At 51.0% G+C, this 15,423-nt stretch overlaps 1 protein-coding gene across 1 annotated transcript; it reads left to right on the forward strand.

Annotated features, from left to right (window-relative positions):
* Positions 1-11,647: 11,647 nt before the first annotated feature.
* Positions 11,648-12,928, forward strand: LOC123124536 (uncharacterized). The gene is made up of 2 exons (XM_044545128.1): positions 11,648-12,012; positions 12,252-12,928. Exons 1-2 carry the CDS (start codon positions 11,653-11,655, stop codon positions 12,405-12,407), a joined length of 516 nt encoding a protein of 171 aa, XP_044401063.1. The 5' UTR covers positions 11,648-11,652; the 3' UTR covers positions 12,408-12,928.
* The last annotated feature ends 2,495 nt before the right edge of the window (positions 12,929-15,423 follow it).

Consider the following 15,423-nt stretch of genomic DNA (forward strand, 5'->3'; position numbering starts at 1 on the left):
TCCCACTTTGGAATCTAATTCAAATTGCAAGTGAAATTTGAAGTTGCACAAAAGCTGCTACAAAATAGTTCATCTTTTAGCCAAAATTCCATAACAAGTGATTGTTAAGGAAAACAACATCACCTCCAAGCCAAGATGGACTATAGCAATTAAGACAGTGCCATTCCAGCACTTTAAAATGCTATTCCAATTATGAAAATTCCAAATGGATTCAAATAATTCCCAAGCTTATGGTGGCAGTGCACCACTGACCCTAGTATTTGTTTTCACCAGTGGCACATTTTTTTGCAAAAGATAATTAATGCAAAATAAAATGCAAAGGGCTACTGTTAAATGAAAATAGAAAAGAATTAAAGGAAAAGAAAAGGTCCACTGTTAGTTGCGCCTTAGTGCACAGTGTGCATGCCCAGCCCAACAAAGCCGTCGACGCCTCCCTCCTCCCCACGTCACCTCGCGCGCCCGCGCCCGAAGCTGTTCACCGTCGCCACCGCACCCGCTAGCCGCCCCGCGTCGCTACAGGCCGTCGGGGTGGATAAGATCTCCACCGTGGCCTCCCCTCTCGTCATCTTCATCCATTCGCCCCCGCGCGCCTCTCCCTCTCTCGTTCCCCACCTCACCCGAAACACTCGCCGCCGTCGCCGCTCGATTCCGTGGCCACCGTGCCTCCCACGCCTCGATTTGGAGCTCACCGTCTTCCTCGTCGTCATCTACGTCGCCTACGCCATCGGGACCGAGCCGAGCGCCTCTACTCCGACCGGAACGAGCTCGTCTTCAACCTTCGGATCGCCGGCGTTCGTCGCCGATTCCGGCTACCTCGCGCCCTCCCCGAGCTCACTGCGACTCCCTACGGCTCCGCTGTGAGCTCCCGCTTCTCGTCCCCCTCTCCATTAGCTCGCCCACGTTTCGTAGCCGGCGTAGCCACGGTGACCTTTCGGTCACGTGTGTGCCACCATCGCGCTCACCGCACCGCGGAGGCCTCGTCTAGCCGCTTGGTTTGCCCGCAAACGCACCCCAGCCCCGATCCCGACGATGACCGAAGTCCGGCGTCCGCCTCGCCGCTCGCCGTCGACGTTCCTGACCACCGCAGCGTCTGCCACCACCCCAGATCGCCTCGCCGTCGTCTTCTCGTTCGAACGACCCCGACCGCGCTAGAAACGGCGCCCTGTGCGCGAAACCCGACCACCTCCCGAGCGCGCCGCCGTCGTTTTTGGTCGCCGGAGCTCTCTCCGGCGCCGACGCCGACGTGGCTCCATGGGTCCCGCCCCTGGGTCGTTGACCAGTGGGCCCTGGTGGTCCCGTTGGCTGGTTTGACCAGTCAACATGCTGACTGGGCACTCAGTGCCACTCACATGCGGGCCCCACCACATAATTAACCTAATTAAAACATTTTCCTAAATAAAAGTAATTAGCTAAACTAGTGAGTCACTGAAAGGTGGGGTCCAGTCACTAATTAGTCTGTTTAAGTTAAACTGATCTGCTGTTACCCGATGCCAATGACAGGTGGGCCCTACTGGTCAGTTTGACCTGGTCAGCCATCCTGTTGACTGCTGACGTCACAATGATGTCATGCTGACGTAGTAATTCTTTTCTGTCAATTTAATTAATTCCAGAAAATGGTTTAATCTTTGAAAATTCATAAAAATTAGACCGTAACTTCGATGAAAATGTTTTCTATATGAAAGTTGCTCAGAAAAATCCAACGAATCCGGATACGCGGTCCATTCACCTGTCACATGCCCATAGCATGCTGAACATGGAACATTCCCCCTTCGGCCATCTGTCTCACACAGGTCCGGAACCGGGAAAACATTCCCGGTTGAATTCCCCCTTCACCTTTATCGTGTAGCCATACGTTAGGTCACACATGGCACATCATGTTGCCATGTTATGCTTTGTGATGCTATGTTTGCTTTATATTTATTGTTTCTTCCCCCTCTTCTCTCCAGTAGACCCCGAGACCGATGCCGTCCCTGTGATCGACTACGTCGACGACTATCCTTCTTCCCTTTCAGCGGAGCTTCCAGGCAAGCCCCCCTTTGATCATCCCGATATTGCCCATTTCCTTTCTCTCATGCTTGCATTAGATTTTGCTACTGTAATTGTTTGCTCCTATTCTGATGCATAGCCTGCTTTTGTAACCTGCTTATTGTTACCTACCTGCTTATCCTAAACTGCTTAGTATAGGTTGGTTAGTGATCCATCAGTGACCCCCACCTTGTCCTTGTTGCCCCTGCTTCATCATTGAAGACCCGATCAATGGGATCGAAGACCAGGCCCCGGCACCGCACATCACTTTCCCCTTAGTTGCTCGACACTACTGGGTTACTATCGAGTGCCGAGGGTGAGACCTCAGCACTTCTGATGTTAACCCTGTAGTGTAGCTATTCGGTCGTGGTCATCGAGGGTGGTTCCGCCTTAAACACTTCCGATACGACTCTGTCATGCAACCCCTCAAGTGTGAACCTCGGGGGGTGATTCCTCTTACGTTCACCTTGATGATTACATCGAGTGGAATTCACCGGGGGTGATTCCTCGGGTTTTCCCCTTGATGTTTGGACACACGGTTACTATGGTTACTATGACTTTACACTGAACCCTGTTACTAAAGACGGGTCAGCCCTGAGGGGTACCCGCGCGAGCATATTTGCGAGTGATGTGGAGACGGGTTGACCTGGAGGGTGCCCGTGAGATAATTACGAGGCATGGCCGGGCATTCCTAGCCCTTGCCGCAAGTCCTCGAGACGGGGCAACGGGGTCACATCTTTCGTGAGTCTCTGCTTGTTACCGCGTTCCTAATCCACTACGATTTGGATATTTGATCCGAGGGGCCTCTGGCCTGATAGGACTAACCATCATGTGGGCATAGTATGGGCGTTCTGCGTCGTATGCATCAGCCGAAGCTTAATAGACGTCAGCGACTGAGCGGCACGCGCCGGGTTGGACTGCGTAAGCACCTGCCTTTTTCCAGGAGGTAGCTAGGTCTGGTCACCGGCCGCGTTCGCAACGTGCAGGAGTTCCCGGGGCGATGGCCCATGACCCGTGGGGGCATAGGTTTAGTCCGGCGTGCTTGACATCTCTATTAAGCCTAGGTCGGGTTGCGGCGTATTGTTTGGCCGAGGCCGGGCATGACCCAAAAAAGTGTGTCCGGCCGGAGTTAATCGAGCGTGGTGGGTAAGTTGGTGCACCCGTGCAGGGAAGAAAACATCTATCGATATCCTGTCCTATGGTAACGGACACTTGGAGTTGTATCCCGATCGATACAACTAGAACTGGATACTTGTGATGAGAATTGGATTGTGATGAGAACTGGATAGTATGGCTCTAGGATTGCTTTCTCGCGGGGAGTCGAGAAAGGATCTCTGGCCGAGGTTGATAACACTGCTACTACTTTACTTTATGCTACTCTACTCCCTCCTGTTGCTGCAAGATGGTGGTTTCCAGAAGATGCTAGTCTTCGATAGGACTAGCTTCTCCCCCTCTTATTCTGGCATTTCTGCAGCCCAGTCCACATATACAGCCTTCCTGTGATAATGTTGCATATGTAGTGTAGATCCTTGCTTGCAAGTACTTTGGATGAGTACTCACGGTTGCTTTGCTCCCCCTTTTCCCCTTTCTTCTTCTTCTTTCTGGTTGATGCAACCATATGTCGGAGCCCAGGAGCTAGATGCCACCGTTGATGCCTACTACTACGTGGAGACCGCCGACGACCAGGAGTAGTTAGGAGGCTCCCAGGCAGGAGGCCTTGCCTTTTTGATCGTTGCTACTTTTGTGCTAGCCTTCTTAAGGCAAACTTGTCTAACTTATGTTTGTACTCAGATATTGTTGCTTCCGCTGACTCTTGTGTTTTCAAGCTTATGTATTCAAGCCCTCGAGGCCCCTGGCTTGTAATATAAAGCTTGTATTATTTTAATTTGTGTCTAGAGTTGTGTTGTGATATCTTCCCGTGAGTCCTTGATCTTGATCGTACACATTTGCGTGTATGATTAGTGCACGATTGAATCGAGGGCGTCACAATAGCTTGCCGGCGGATGCGGACCGCAGGGTGCTTGAAGAGCTTGTCACGCCCGTCGTTAGCCTGGTTGACCACGTCAAGAGGGTGGAAGGCCAGCGCCGGGACTAGGCACTCTGCTCCTTCTTGCCGCCATTGATCCGTACCGAAAACAATTCCTGTTAAGTTAGAACTACGGCAACTATTAATGTAATATAACTCGCTATGTTTTGAACCGAATGCATGCTATCTTCCTTGTTTGATCCCTCGTATGGTACACACCCTACGCGTTATTGGGAAAGGCTTGCCGGTGCGCGCACCCTTGCCGTGAGCGCTTCGAGGATGGATCCTTAGAAGCCTGCTGGGGGTGCCGCTGCCGGCAAGGCACCTTGCCGTTCTTAGTGCAACCACTTGAGCCGTTGAGCAGACTCAAAACGGAGCAAGGGTGCAACCAATACCGACAAGGTTCCTTCGCATGCAGGTTTTCCTATACAAGAACCGATACCATTCGAGGAAAATAACCTTACATTAAAAGAAATTTACTCGAGGTTTCGTGACTTGGCTTTTTGCTGCTGTATTCTTTTCCACAAGACGCCACTTCGAACGTCGCCTGTTGGTGCCCATACTCCCTATCCCCCCGGCAAACTTGTATGCAAGGGAACCTTCTGTTCTTTCAGAAAAAGAAAGCAGAGAGAATAGGAACATGGAACCTTGGCGGTTCATTAGTGCTTGCCGGCCCTGCGCATCTCGAGAATGATGTTGAGGGCTCTTCCCGCGGCGGCGCCCGGGGTCACCAAGGTGTGGGTGCCGACAAGGGTGCCTTGGAGGTCACCGCACCACCCGTAGGCAGTACGGCTCCGTCCTTGGACCTAGTGGCGCGCGGCTCGTCGTCTTGGGCACGAACGATGCCGCTCGCCTGGCTTCGGTAGCCAGAGTGACGTGGATGCTCGTGATCCTCACCTCCGCCACCATCCGCGACTACTCCGTTGCCCTTCCGCACTGGCACGGGCGGATTGGCTCCAGAGGAACCGATCGCCGTGATCCCCTTCTTCTTGGGAGCCATGGTGATTAAGGAAACGACGCGCTAACTGCTAGACCAGGTTTGCAGAACATGTCTTCCCCTAACTGGTGCGCCAAAGATGTCAGCGGAACGACACCTACGGGATCATGTGGATCCCTTCTATGGTTTGGGAGGGAAGAGGGGTGCGCAAAGAGCAAGTCTAGCAATCAACATGATGGATCTTTACCCAGGTTCGGGCTGTTGGGGAGCGTAAAACCCTAGTCCCGCTTGAGTGTGTATTATCTGTTCTTGAGCTTCGGCTAGCTGCTATGCATGCAAGCTGGGCCGAGAGGTTCAAAAGTCCAAATCCTTCTCCAGTACGCCTTGGGCCTCCTTTTATATGTCCAAGGGGTCGCCACAGCGGCACACAGGAGGTGGAAAGTAGCTATAGTGCATATGCTTATCACTGACACCCTAGGACAAACGCATTACATGCGCTGGTTACGTGCCCTCCAACTTTATCGGGGACGAAATTAAATAGAGCCCATCCCGTCCGTCGCCGCCTCTCCCCGTCTTGACACGCATCCAGGCTGACGAGGCATGCAATGCCAGGCTGGCTGGCTAGTTGCTGTGCTAGAATGGTGGCAGGATCTTCATGAAGATCTGCATGCCACCACGTAGGTGTTTGCCAGGCTGGCAGGCCAGTCGCTGCGCTGGAGTGGTGGCGGGGTGGTGGATCCTTGCCGCGGTCTTGCTGATGTCCCCGGCAAGGATCTTGCCGGGGCCCTGCAAACGTCCTCGGCTAAGATCTTGCTAGGCACTTTGGCTTCTGGTCTTCACAAAGATCTGCATGCCACCACGCATGTGCCCCTGGGTCTTGGTCTTGACATTGTCGATGGTGTCAGAGGTCTCAACCTCAAGGGTGGTGTTTTTGTCAGTTCTTCGTAAGGCGCCCCAGCAAGGATCTTGTCGGGGCTTAGTGAGCGGTCCCGACAAGGATCTCGTCGGGGCTTCATGAGCCGCCCTGGCAAGGATCCTGCCGGGGGGGCAGCTTCTGCCTTGGTCGCCTTGTATTTCATCCCCAGCTACCCCCGTCAAGCCCCGCCACGGGTGCGGCTGCAACTGCCCGTGCACAACTAAGGGGTAAAAAAAGGCCCAAACTTTAGAACACCGACACACATAGTCCATTTCCTCCAAACCGGAGAACTTCACGATGAGCAAGAGGAAGCCGAAAGAGTAGCCCGGAGGGCCACTATGTACAAGTTTGTTGATCACACTCTATATAGAAGGAGGCCCAAGGATGTGAAATTGAAGTGCATCTACTGGGAACAAGGAAAGGAACTGCTGACTGAAATACACAAAGGCATGTGCGGCTCCCACATTGGATCAAGGGCATTAGTTGGGAAAGCATTCCGGCCAGGATTCTATTGGCCCACAGCCCTCCAAGATGCGGTCGAGCTAGTCACCAAGTGTGAAGCCTACCAGTTCCATTCCAAGAACATCCACCTGCTTGCACAAGCTCTTCAGACAATCCCTTTGTCATGGCTGTTTTTGGTCTGGGGGCTTGAGATACTCGGCCTTTTCCCCCGAGCTGCCAAGGGCTTTGAATTCTTGTTCGTTGCTATCAACAAGTTTACAAAGTGGCCAGAAGTAGCTATCGTGAGAAAGGTGACTGCTCAGACAGCTATCGAGTTCTTAAAAGAGTTGGTGTGCCATTTTGGAGTCCCGGCAAGGATCATTACCGACAACGGCACCCAATTCACAAGCCACGCCTTCATGCAATATGTCCATACCTTCAGAAGCAAGATCTCATTCGCCTCTGTGGAACATCCCAGGAGCAATGGACAAGCTAAGAGGGCGAACGCTAAAGTGCTGCGAGGACTCAAGACAAGAACCTTTTATACGCTACAGAAGCACGATAGGCGGTGGATCGATGAGCTGCCGGTAGTTCTCTGGTCCCTCAGAACGACACCAAATCGAGCTACCGAGCAGACTCCCTTCTCCCTCATTTACGGGGTAGAAGCAGTTATTCCCACAGAACTCATTTACGGGTCCTCTCGAGTGCTTGCCTACGATGAAGTAGCGTAGATTCAGCACCGGCATGACGGTGCTGTGCTTCTCGAGGAGAACCGTCTCCGGGCTGCTACGCATGCTGCACGCTATCAGCAAGCCCTGCATCGCTGTCATAGCCGTAGGGTTCATGCCCGGTGTTTTGAGGAAGGCGACCTTGTGGTTAGGCGTGTTCAGTCCGCCAAGGGTACAAACAAGTTGACGCCGAAGTGGGAAGGCCCTTACCGGGTAGTTCGAGTCACCAGACCTGGCGCAATCCGTCTGGAGACCGGAGATGGCATTCAATTGCAAAACTCATGGAATATTTAGCATCTCCGCAAGTTCTACCTGTAAGGCGCGACCCGATAGCCACCCTTTTGTACAGGCCTTGCCTCATCTGCATGTAACCCCTTGTACAAAGCCAGGCGTAGACCCTGAGCAACAGAGAAATGAATGAAGCCTTGCGGGCCCCCGACAAATTTCATGCATGCATAAGCATATCATCAGCATTGCATAATCATGGCATATGCATTTCATAAGCATTTCATGAGCATTGCATATAGATAAGATCGCATCTTGCATCATTTCCATCTGCATAAAACTGCAGGTTCCTGCCGTGAGCTTGGCCTCTATGGGAAACTAGAAAGATGAACCAACGGTGCAGTCTCCGGCACGCCAAATAGATAAGTCCTATCTCTTGTCCATAAGTGCTCTGTAAGCAAATACTTGTGCATATGGAAACCTCAGCACTTTTTGAAACTTAGGTGCTCCCATCCCTGGTTGCGAACGCTGCTTCGACCAGGGTGGTCGCAGTGGCCTTTGATAAAAAAAGGTTGGCGGGGACCTGGTCCCTCGTCGCAATTTTCGCCCGGAAGGCTTAGTCCCTGGCAGGAAAATAGAGGGTACCGGCAGGATAGCCTACCGTGGGAAACTCGTTTATTTAAAAATAAGGAGGCATTCCACCTCTGCATGGACATATACATGCATGAGTCCCCGGCAAGGTTCATCTTTTTCATTAATATGTTGATCAAACAAGTACACACCTTACAGAACACAAACATGGATACAAGAGATTACATTATTTGAACTAAAATTTGGCAAGTGCCTAAAGATTTAAGATTGAAAAAAGATAAGTGCCCCGTAATCTCCTCTTTTCGTTTTCCCTCCACCAGGTATTGCGGCGGGAAGAGGGGAGGACGAAAAGGACACCCAAGTAGGAGCCCATCCCGGTCCCGCCACGACCTGTCGGACGCGGCTTGATAAGATCGGGAGTGGCGAGGCTGCGAAGGAGGAGCACGGAGAGCATGGCGGAGGCGAACGGTCAACCGCCACCACCAGGGCCAGCAGGACACGGTAGGGCTAACGGAGCTGCAGCCCGTGAGGAAGCCTACCGGGGTCCAGCTAGAAGGCTGCTGGAGGAAACCGGGAAGAACCATCCCCACCTGTGCATCCACCTCCCCGGCAAATCGCCTTGCCGGGAAGGAGATGCAGGTGCAGATGATGGTGCTGCCGCCTGATGAAGATGGTGCGGGCGATGCTCAGCCGGAGTCAGAGTCGTCGCCCTCCCGGTCACTGCCGTCGTCATCGCCATCACAGTCCTCCTTGTCACTTTTGCTCAAGGAGGAGCTTTCGTCGTCGGTCGACCTCTCTGCGCAGCACCCTAAGCGAGCTCCTGAGCACCCAAAGATCTCGACGGAGAGCAAGCCGCTCTCCATTAATTTAAACTGGAGAACGTGCCCCTCCGACAAGCTATGGGCACAAGCAAAGGTCTTCCAGTCACGGCGAAGGTACATAACATGAGGAGCTGGGAAGTCGACATCCACCCACATGCCACCATTCCCACAGCCCCTCATGTGCAACCTCAGTGCACGCGGCTGTTCGAGCTCCATTATCCGTGCAAATGGAGTGGGGAGGCAGAGATGGCCGCACGGCGGCTTGTATAGTCTGGCGACAAACTCCCAAGGCTGATCTCCGACGTGGCCTTCCATCAGAGGAGGAGCCTTTGGTGGGGGCGTGGCTAGAGCACCGCCCCGTCCTCCTCTTCCTCGAGAACCACGGCGACCTCGGCCTCACCCCCTCCCTCCTCCTCTCACGGTGGGTGCCACCACCACGGGGTCCAGAGGAGGAGGGATGCGCTATCGAGCAGAAGCCCTCGTCGCCGCCGCTGGAATACCAGCGCGCCCTCGTCCTCTCACCATGGTGAGCGAAGAAAGATTAAGGAGGAGGAAGAAGATGTGTGTGTGTGTGAGAGAGAGAGAGAGAGAGAATGCACCACTCCTGCCCCTTTTTATAGAAGGATGGGGCAGGGGCTAGCCTCTCGCTCAGAGAGCGGCCGCCTCGCTCCTCCAATGCGGCCTCCCTGCTCCTCCAGTGGCTCAGGGAATCAGGACCGACCCTCCGCTCCAAGCAGTGGCGCCTGATTTTCTACCGTGGCACTCGCCCCCGCGCTCTTTGCATCCACCACCTACCCTAACTAATGCATGGAGTGCACATGGAGGGTGCGCATAAAGCAGGGAGCAAGTGGGATGGCAGTTTCCGCCCCGTGATCGTGGGGCATGGGCAACCTACGGGCCATGACCTGAGTTTTTCTGTAACGTTGCACATGACGCGTGGGAAAACCGGAAACTGGACCGGGCTCACGATTAATGAAGAAGCAACAAAGATCTCAAGGAGCCAGCCACCTCCACGCCCCTGCCTGTGCAATTATTAGGGCCTACCCCGACGACGCTCGGCAGCGTGTTGGGGACAGGCCCGGGGACTTCTCTCGGTGCAACAAACCATGGGTCCGTTGCCCGGACTGGAGCAAGATTACAACACTAAGATCAGAATGGAGCACAAGGAATCAACTCTTCGACGGACCAACATGCAGCACAAGAAGGCCAAGACAAGCCAGAGGAGCAAGATAGCGCTAAGGAAGAAACCTCCCTTGCCGGGCAGGCGAGCCTGGCAAGGACGGGGTCACCCCCGGAAGCAAGCCTCTAGGACGTCCCGGCAGGCCTGCCGAGACTCGCAAGTGCAGAACCACCTCACCACGACGCACGTCGTCGATCGGTGCGGTGTCAAGCCCCAAGGTGACTAAGTGGCTGCTATTTGCCACATGCCAACCACTTCCTACAGGAAACGCCTCCAAATGACACCTGTCCTGCGACGTGTCGAGCGAGCAGGCACGAAGCTGGCAAAACAGCCCGGCAAGGCTTGTCGGGCAAGCTATGATGTGACGTTGAGCGGCGCATTTAATGCACTCTGTCAGTTTGCAGAGTTAGGTATGATAGCACTGTTTGCTATCTAATCAGTGCATAATGACTGATTTGCCATTGTGGTAACCCCTTTGTCTATAAAAGGAGGCCCAAGGCAACCGTAGAAAGGGTTGGACACTCGGTTGGCTAATCCACCCTCCTCACACATCCATACGCGTAGCTGCTCATCACCATTTTTCCACAATCAATCCACCAAAGCAGGAGTAGGGTTTCACGCCACACGGCGGCCCGAACCTGGGTAAAAATCGTTTGTGTGATCTCTGTCGTGCTGCCCCACGCTCCTCTGCTCTTTGTGCAACATGCCATCCCCCCGCCAAACCAGCAAGGGACCCTTAGTCCCATAGGTGGTCGTGGTTTCCCGTGACACCAAGTGACACCTAACCAATCTAGAAGACACCGCTCTCCAAAAGGTAATAGATGTTGTGTTGGTGATGAAATCCTTGCTCTTGTGCTTCAAATGATAGTCTCCTCAACACTCAATCTCTCACTCACAGATTTGGCTTGGGTAGGAGAAGGATTGGAGTGGAAACCAACTTGAAGAGGCTAGAAATCAAGGTTCAAATGGTAGGAATGGAATCTCTTGATCTCAACACATGAGTAGGTGGTTCTCTCTCAGAAAATGAAAGGTGGAAGTTGTGTTTCGTTCTGATGGCTCTCTTGGAGAGTAGGTGGGTGGAGGAGTATAAATAGCCTTCACCCAAAATCCAACCGTTACAAACTTTTAACCCAAATCGGTGAGACCGGATATAAAACTCGGTGAGACCGATTAGTGTAAAAGGTATAAATTTTGGGCTTTTCGGTGGGACCGAAGTCCAATGGATAGGGCAGGACGCTGTCTCAGAATTTCCGATTGTTTCAACTCGGTGATTTCAAAGTGAAACAATGTCATCACAGAAACTTGGCAATGCCACCTCGGTGGGACCAAGATCCTTTTCGATTTAACCAAATTGCTAGGGTTTTGGCAGTGCTAATGGTTGTGATCATCTCGATGGGTTTGGATGGGAGATTTTCGGTGGGACCGAGACAGGAAATTAGGGTTCGCACAGATGTGTTTTGAGAAAATGACTGACGGTGTTTGGAGCAATATCACTAAGCACTTGAGCAACAACCTCATCAACAATACATCATCCCCTTTTAGTAGTATTGGCGTTCCTAAGTGACTCAATGTGATATTTGATCACTAAACCAAAAATGTAGAGTCTTGGAGTAGCCAATTCTTGTCCTTAACATTTTGAAGGGGTCCACATCCTCATGTCCTTGCCATGCCGATGTTGAACTTGCGTGAAATATACTAGGTAAAAGTATTAGTCCAACAATATGTATGTTGTGCCAAGAGAATAGAGAAATGGAAAAGGCACATGCTGATAAAAAAACGTTTCATGGGGGAGCGCTCTGGCGACAGGCAAGGCGACACCCAGGTGAGGTCCATGGCAGCAGCGACTTTCACGGCGGCCGCGGGAGAGCGCCGCAAAGAGCGATGTAAGTTGGGGGGCCACCTCGACGAGGTCTGGTGTATCTCTAAGCGGAGAGAGAGGGAGATACTCAAGCGGTCGCAAGACCAGGAGGGGTGTATGCAGCGCTTTCGGGAGAGGGCAATGGTGATGGTCCGATCTGATCTGGACTTGAAGCTATTGAAGAGGGAGGGGGAGTTGAAGAATGGACCGATGAGAAGGCTGGTGATTGCGTCCTCGACGGGTTCCTTGGCCCCGATGGATCTGGTGAGTAATGGGGGGAGGGATAGGGGCAGCTTCCAGTGGTGGTAAGACTAATTTGAACAGGGGATTTTGTGGCGTTGCAATTTCGTATGAGGAATTAAAGTACACAGTGATTTCTATTGATTTGGGGGCGAAATTTGAGGATGGTGTAGCATATATCATGGGAAGGGGGGCTGCTGCTGCACAGAATCAAGTTCATACTTGTGTCTCTGCTATCGGCTCCGTTTGTGTGTCTGCTGCAGGAAAACATGGCTGGACAGAGCACTTCCACGGGTCAAGCTGAACAGCCGGGGCTCGGCGAGGCTAGCCCCAGCAAGGAAGGAGAGCAGATGGCGTCGGCCTCCTCTCTTGTTGAGAAGGGGAAGGCGATGGTGGGGGGGCGAATGGTCTGCTTCTGACTACTACTTTGAACGCCTTCATCGGGTTCACCGGCAAGGCAGTGCCTCCCACGCTGCGAAGGAGTAGCAAGATGAGGGTGTTCTCGTCGCCCTCGCCAATGATCAACGACGGGCCAATCGTCATCGACATGGAGGCGGCTTTGCGAGCGGTGGCGGGCAAGCTGGCAGTGGCCCGGGTACTCTCGCCTTACTCGATCTACCCCCAGAACATCGTCAACGAGATGCATGGACCATAGCGGCTGCATGGAGAGGTGGTGGCTCAACAAGTCACGAGCGAAGACGGGCGCTTCGTCATCACCTTCTCGGAGGATGGTGACCGCCTTCATGTGGTGCAAGCTGGGCCTTGGCACTATAGGAATGATGCGGTCCTGATCGCGGAGTTTGACGGCAACGGTAATGATACATCTCCAACGTATCTACTTTTCGAAACACTTTTGCCCTTGTTTTGGAATCTAACTTGCATGATTTGAATGGAACTAACCCGGACTGACGCTGTTTTCAGCAGAATTGCCATGGTATTATTTTTGTGCAGAAATAAAAGTTCTCGGAATGACCTGAAAATCCACGGAGACACGTTTTGGAATTAATGAAAAATATTGGCGAAAGAATCAATGTCAGGAGGCCCACACCCTATCCACGAGGGTGCAGGGCGCCCCCCTGGGGCGCGTCGCCCTGCCTCATGGGCCTCCTGGGACTCCACCTACCTCAACCCCAACTCCATATATTCACGTTCGGGGAGAAAAGAATCAGAGAGAAAGATTCATCGCGTTTTACGATACGGAGCCGCCACCAAGCCCTAATCTTCCTCGGGAGGGCTGATCTGGAGTCTGTTCGGGGCTCCGGAGAGGGGAATTCGTCGCCGTCGTCATCATCAACCATCCTCCATCAGCAATTTCATGATGCTCACCGCCGTGCGTGAGTAATCCCATCGTAGGCTTGCTAGACGGTGATGGGTTGGATGAGATTTACCATGTAATCAAGTTAGTTTTGTTAGGGTTTGATCCCTAGTATCCATTATGTTCTAAGATTGATGTTGCTATGACTTTGCTATGCTTAATGCTTGTCACTAGGGCCCGAGTGCCATGAGTTCAGATCTGAACCTATTATGTTTTCATGAATATATGTGAGTTCTTGATCCTATCTTGCAAGTCAATAGTCACCTACTATGTGTTATGATCCGGCAACCCCGAAGTGACAATAATCGGGACCACTCCCGGTGATGACCGTAGTTTGAGGAGTTCATGTATTCACTAAGTGTTAATGCTTTGGTCTGGTACTCTATTAAAAGGAGGCCTTAATATCTCTTAGTTTCCAATAGGACCCCACTGCCACGGGAGGGTAGGACAAAATATGTCATGCAAGTTCTTTTCCATAAGCACGTATGACTATATTCAGAATACATGCCTACATTACATTGATGAACTCGAGCTAGTTCTGTGTCACCCTATGTTATAACCGTTGCATGAGGAATCACATCCGACATAATTATCCATCATTGATCCATTGCCTACGAGCTTTTCACATATTGACCTTTGCTTAGTTACTTTTCCGTTGCCACTGTTACGATTACTACAAAAACTGCTACTGTTAATTTTGTTACCGTTACCGTTACTTCAATACTACTTTCCTACTAAATACTTTGCTGCAGATATAAAGTCTTTCAGGTGTGGTTGAATTGACAACTCAACTGCTAATACTTGAGAATATTCTTTGGCTCCCCTTGTGTTGAATCAATAAATTTGGGTTGAATACTCTACCCTCGAAAACTGTTGCGATCCCCTATACTTGTGGGTTATCAAGACTATTTTCTGGCGCCGTTGCCGGGGAACATAGCTCTATTCTTTGAGTCACTTGGGATTTATATCTGTTGATCACCATGAGGAACTTGAAAGATGAAAGAACCAAGATTTATCCCTCAACTACGAGGGGAGGTAAGGAACTGCCATCTAGCTCTGCACTTGATTCACCTTCTGTTATGCGTAAATTTGCGACACCTACTCCTGCTATTGATTCTAATATGTCGCATGTTATTGATGATGCCACTTCTGCTATGCATGATTCTTATGATGAAACTACTTCTATGCTTGATAATACGGTGCCATTAGGTGAATTTCTTGATGAACAACTTGCTAGGGTTAGAGAGAATGAAATTATTGAACCAGATAATATTGATGAAAGTGATGATGAAGATTCTCCCCCTAGATATGAATTGCCTGATGTGCCTGAGGGTTATGTTATGGATTAAGAAACTGCTAGAGATCTTTTTGCTTGCAAAGATAGATATGATCTTAAGAAACTGTTAGCTAAGGTGAAAGAAAAGTCTTTGAATGCTAGAATGAAATATGACCCTGCTTTTGCTACTTCACCTATCTGTATTTCTGAAAAGGATTATGATTTCTCTGTCGATCCCGAGTTAATTACTTTGGTTGAATCTGATCCTTTCTATGGCTATGAATCTGAAATTGTTGTGGCACATCTTACTAAATTGAATGATATAGCAACCCTATTCACTCATGAGGAAAAAATTCGTTACTACTATATCCTCAAGTTATTTCCGTTCTCATTAAAGGGTGATGCTAAAGCATGGTTTAATTCTCTTGCTCCTGGTTGTGTGCGTAGTCCCTAGGATATGATTTATTACTTCTCTGCTAAATATTTCCCCACTCATAAGAAACAAGCTGCCTTAAGGGAAATATATAATTTTGTGCAAATTGAAGAAGAGAGTCTCCCACAAGCTTGGGGGAGGCTTCTCCGATTACTTAATGCTTTGCATGATCATCCTCTCAAGAAAAATGAAATACTTGATATCTTTTATAATGGACTAACCGATGCTTCCAGAGACCACCAGGATAGTTGTGATGGTTGTGTTTTCAGGGAAAGAATGGTTGACCAAGCTGAATTGCTATTGAATAATATATTGAGTAATGATAATGATTGGACACTTCCTGAACCAACTCCTAAGCCAACTCCGAAGAAAAGGGGTATTCTATTTCTCAGTCCTAAAGATATGCAAGAG

The sequence above is a fragment of the Triticum aestivum genome, chromosome 5D (assembly GCF_018294505.1).
Source record: "Triticum aestivum cultivar Chinese Spring chromosome 5D, IWGSC CS RefSeq v2.1, whole genome shotgun sequence".
Lineage (NCBI taxonomy): Eukaryota > Viridiplantae > Streptophyta > Magnoliopsida > Poales > Poaceae > Triticum > Triticum aestivum.

Bases quoted from the DNA above. Each gene is read 5' to 3' on its own strand.
- LOC123124536 (XM_044545128.1), top strand. From the start codon at position 11,653: ATGCTGATAAAAAAACGTTTCATGGGGGAGCGCTCTGGCGACAGGCAA. The intron at 12,013-12,251 runs GTGAGTAATGGG...TGTCTGCTGCAG, and splicing joins CCTTGGCCCCGATGGATCTG to GAAAACATGGCTGGACAGAG.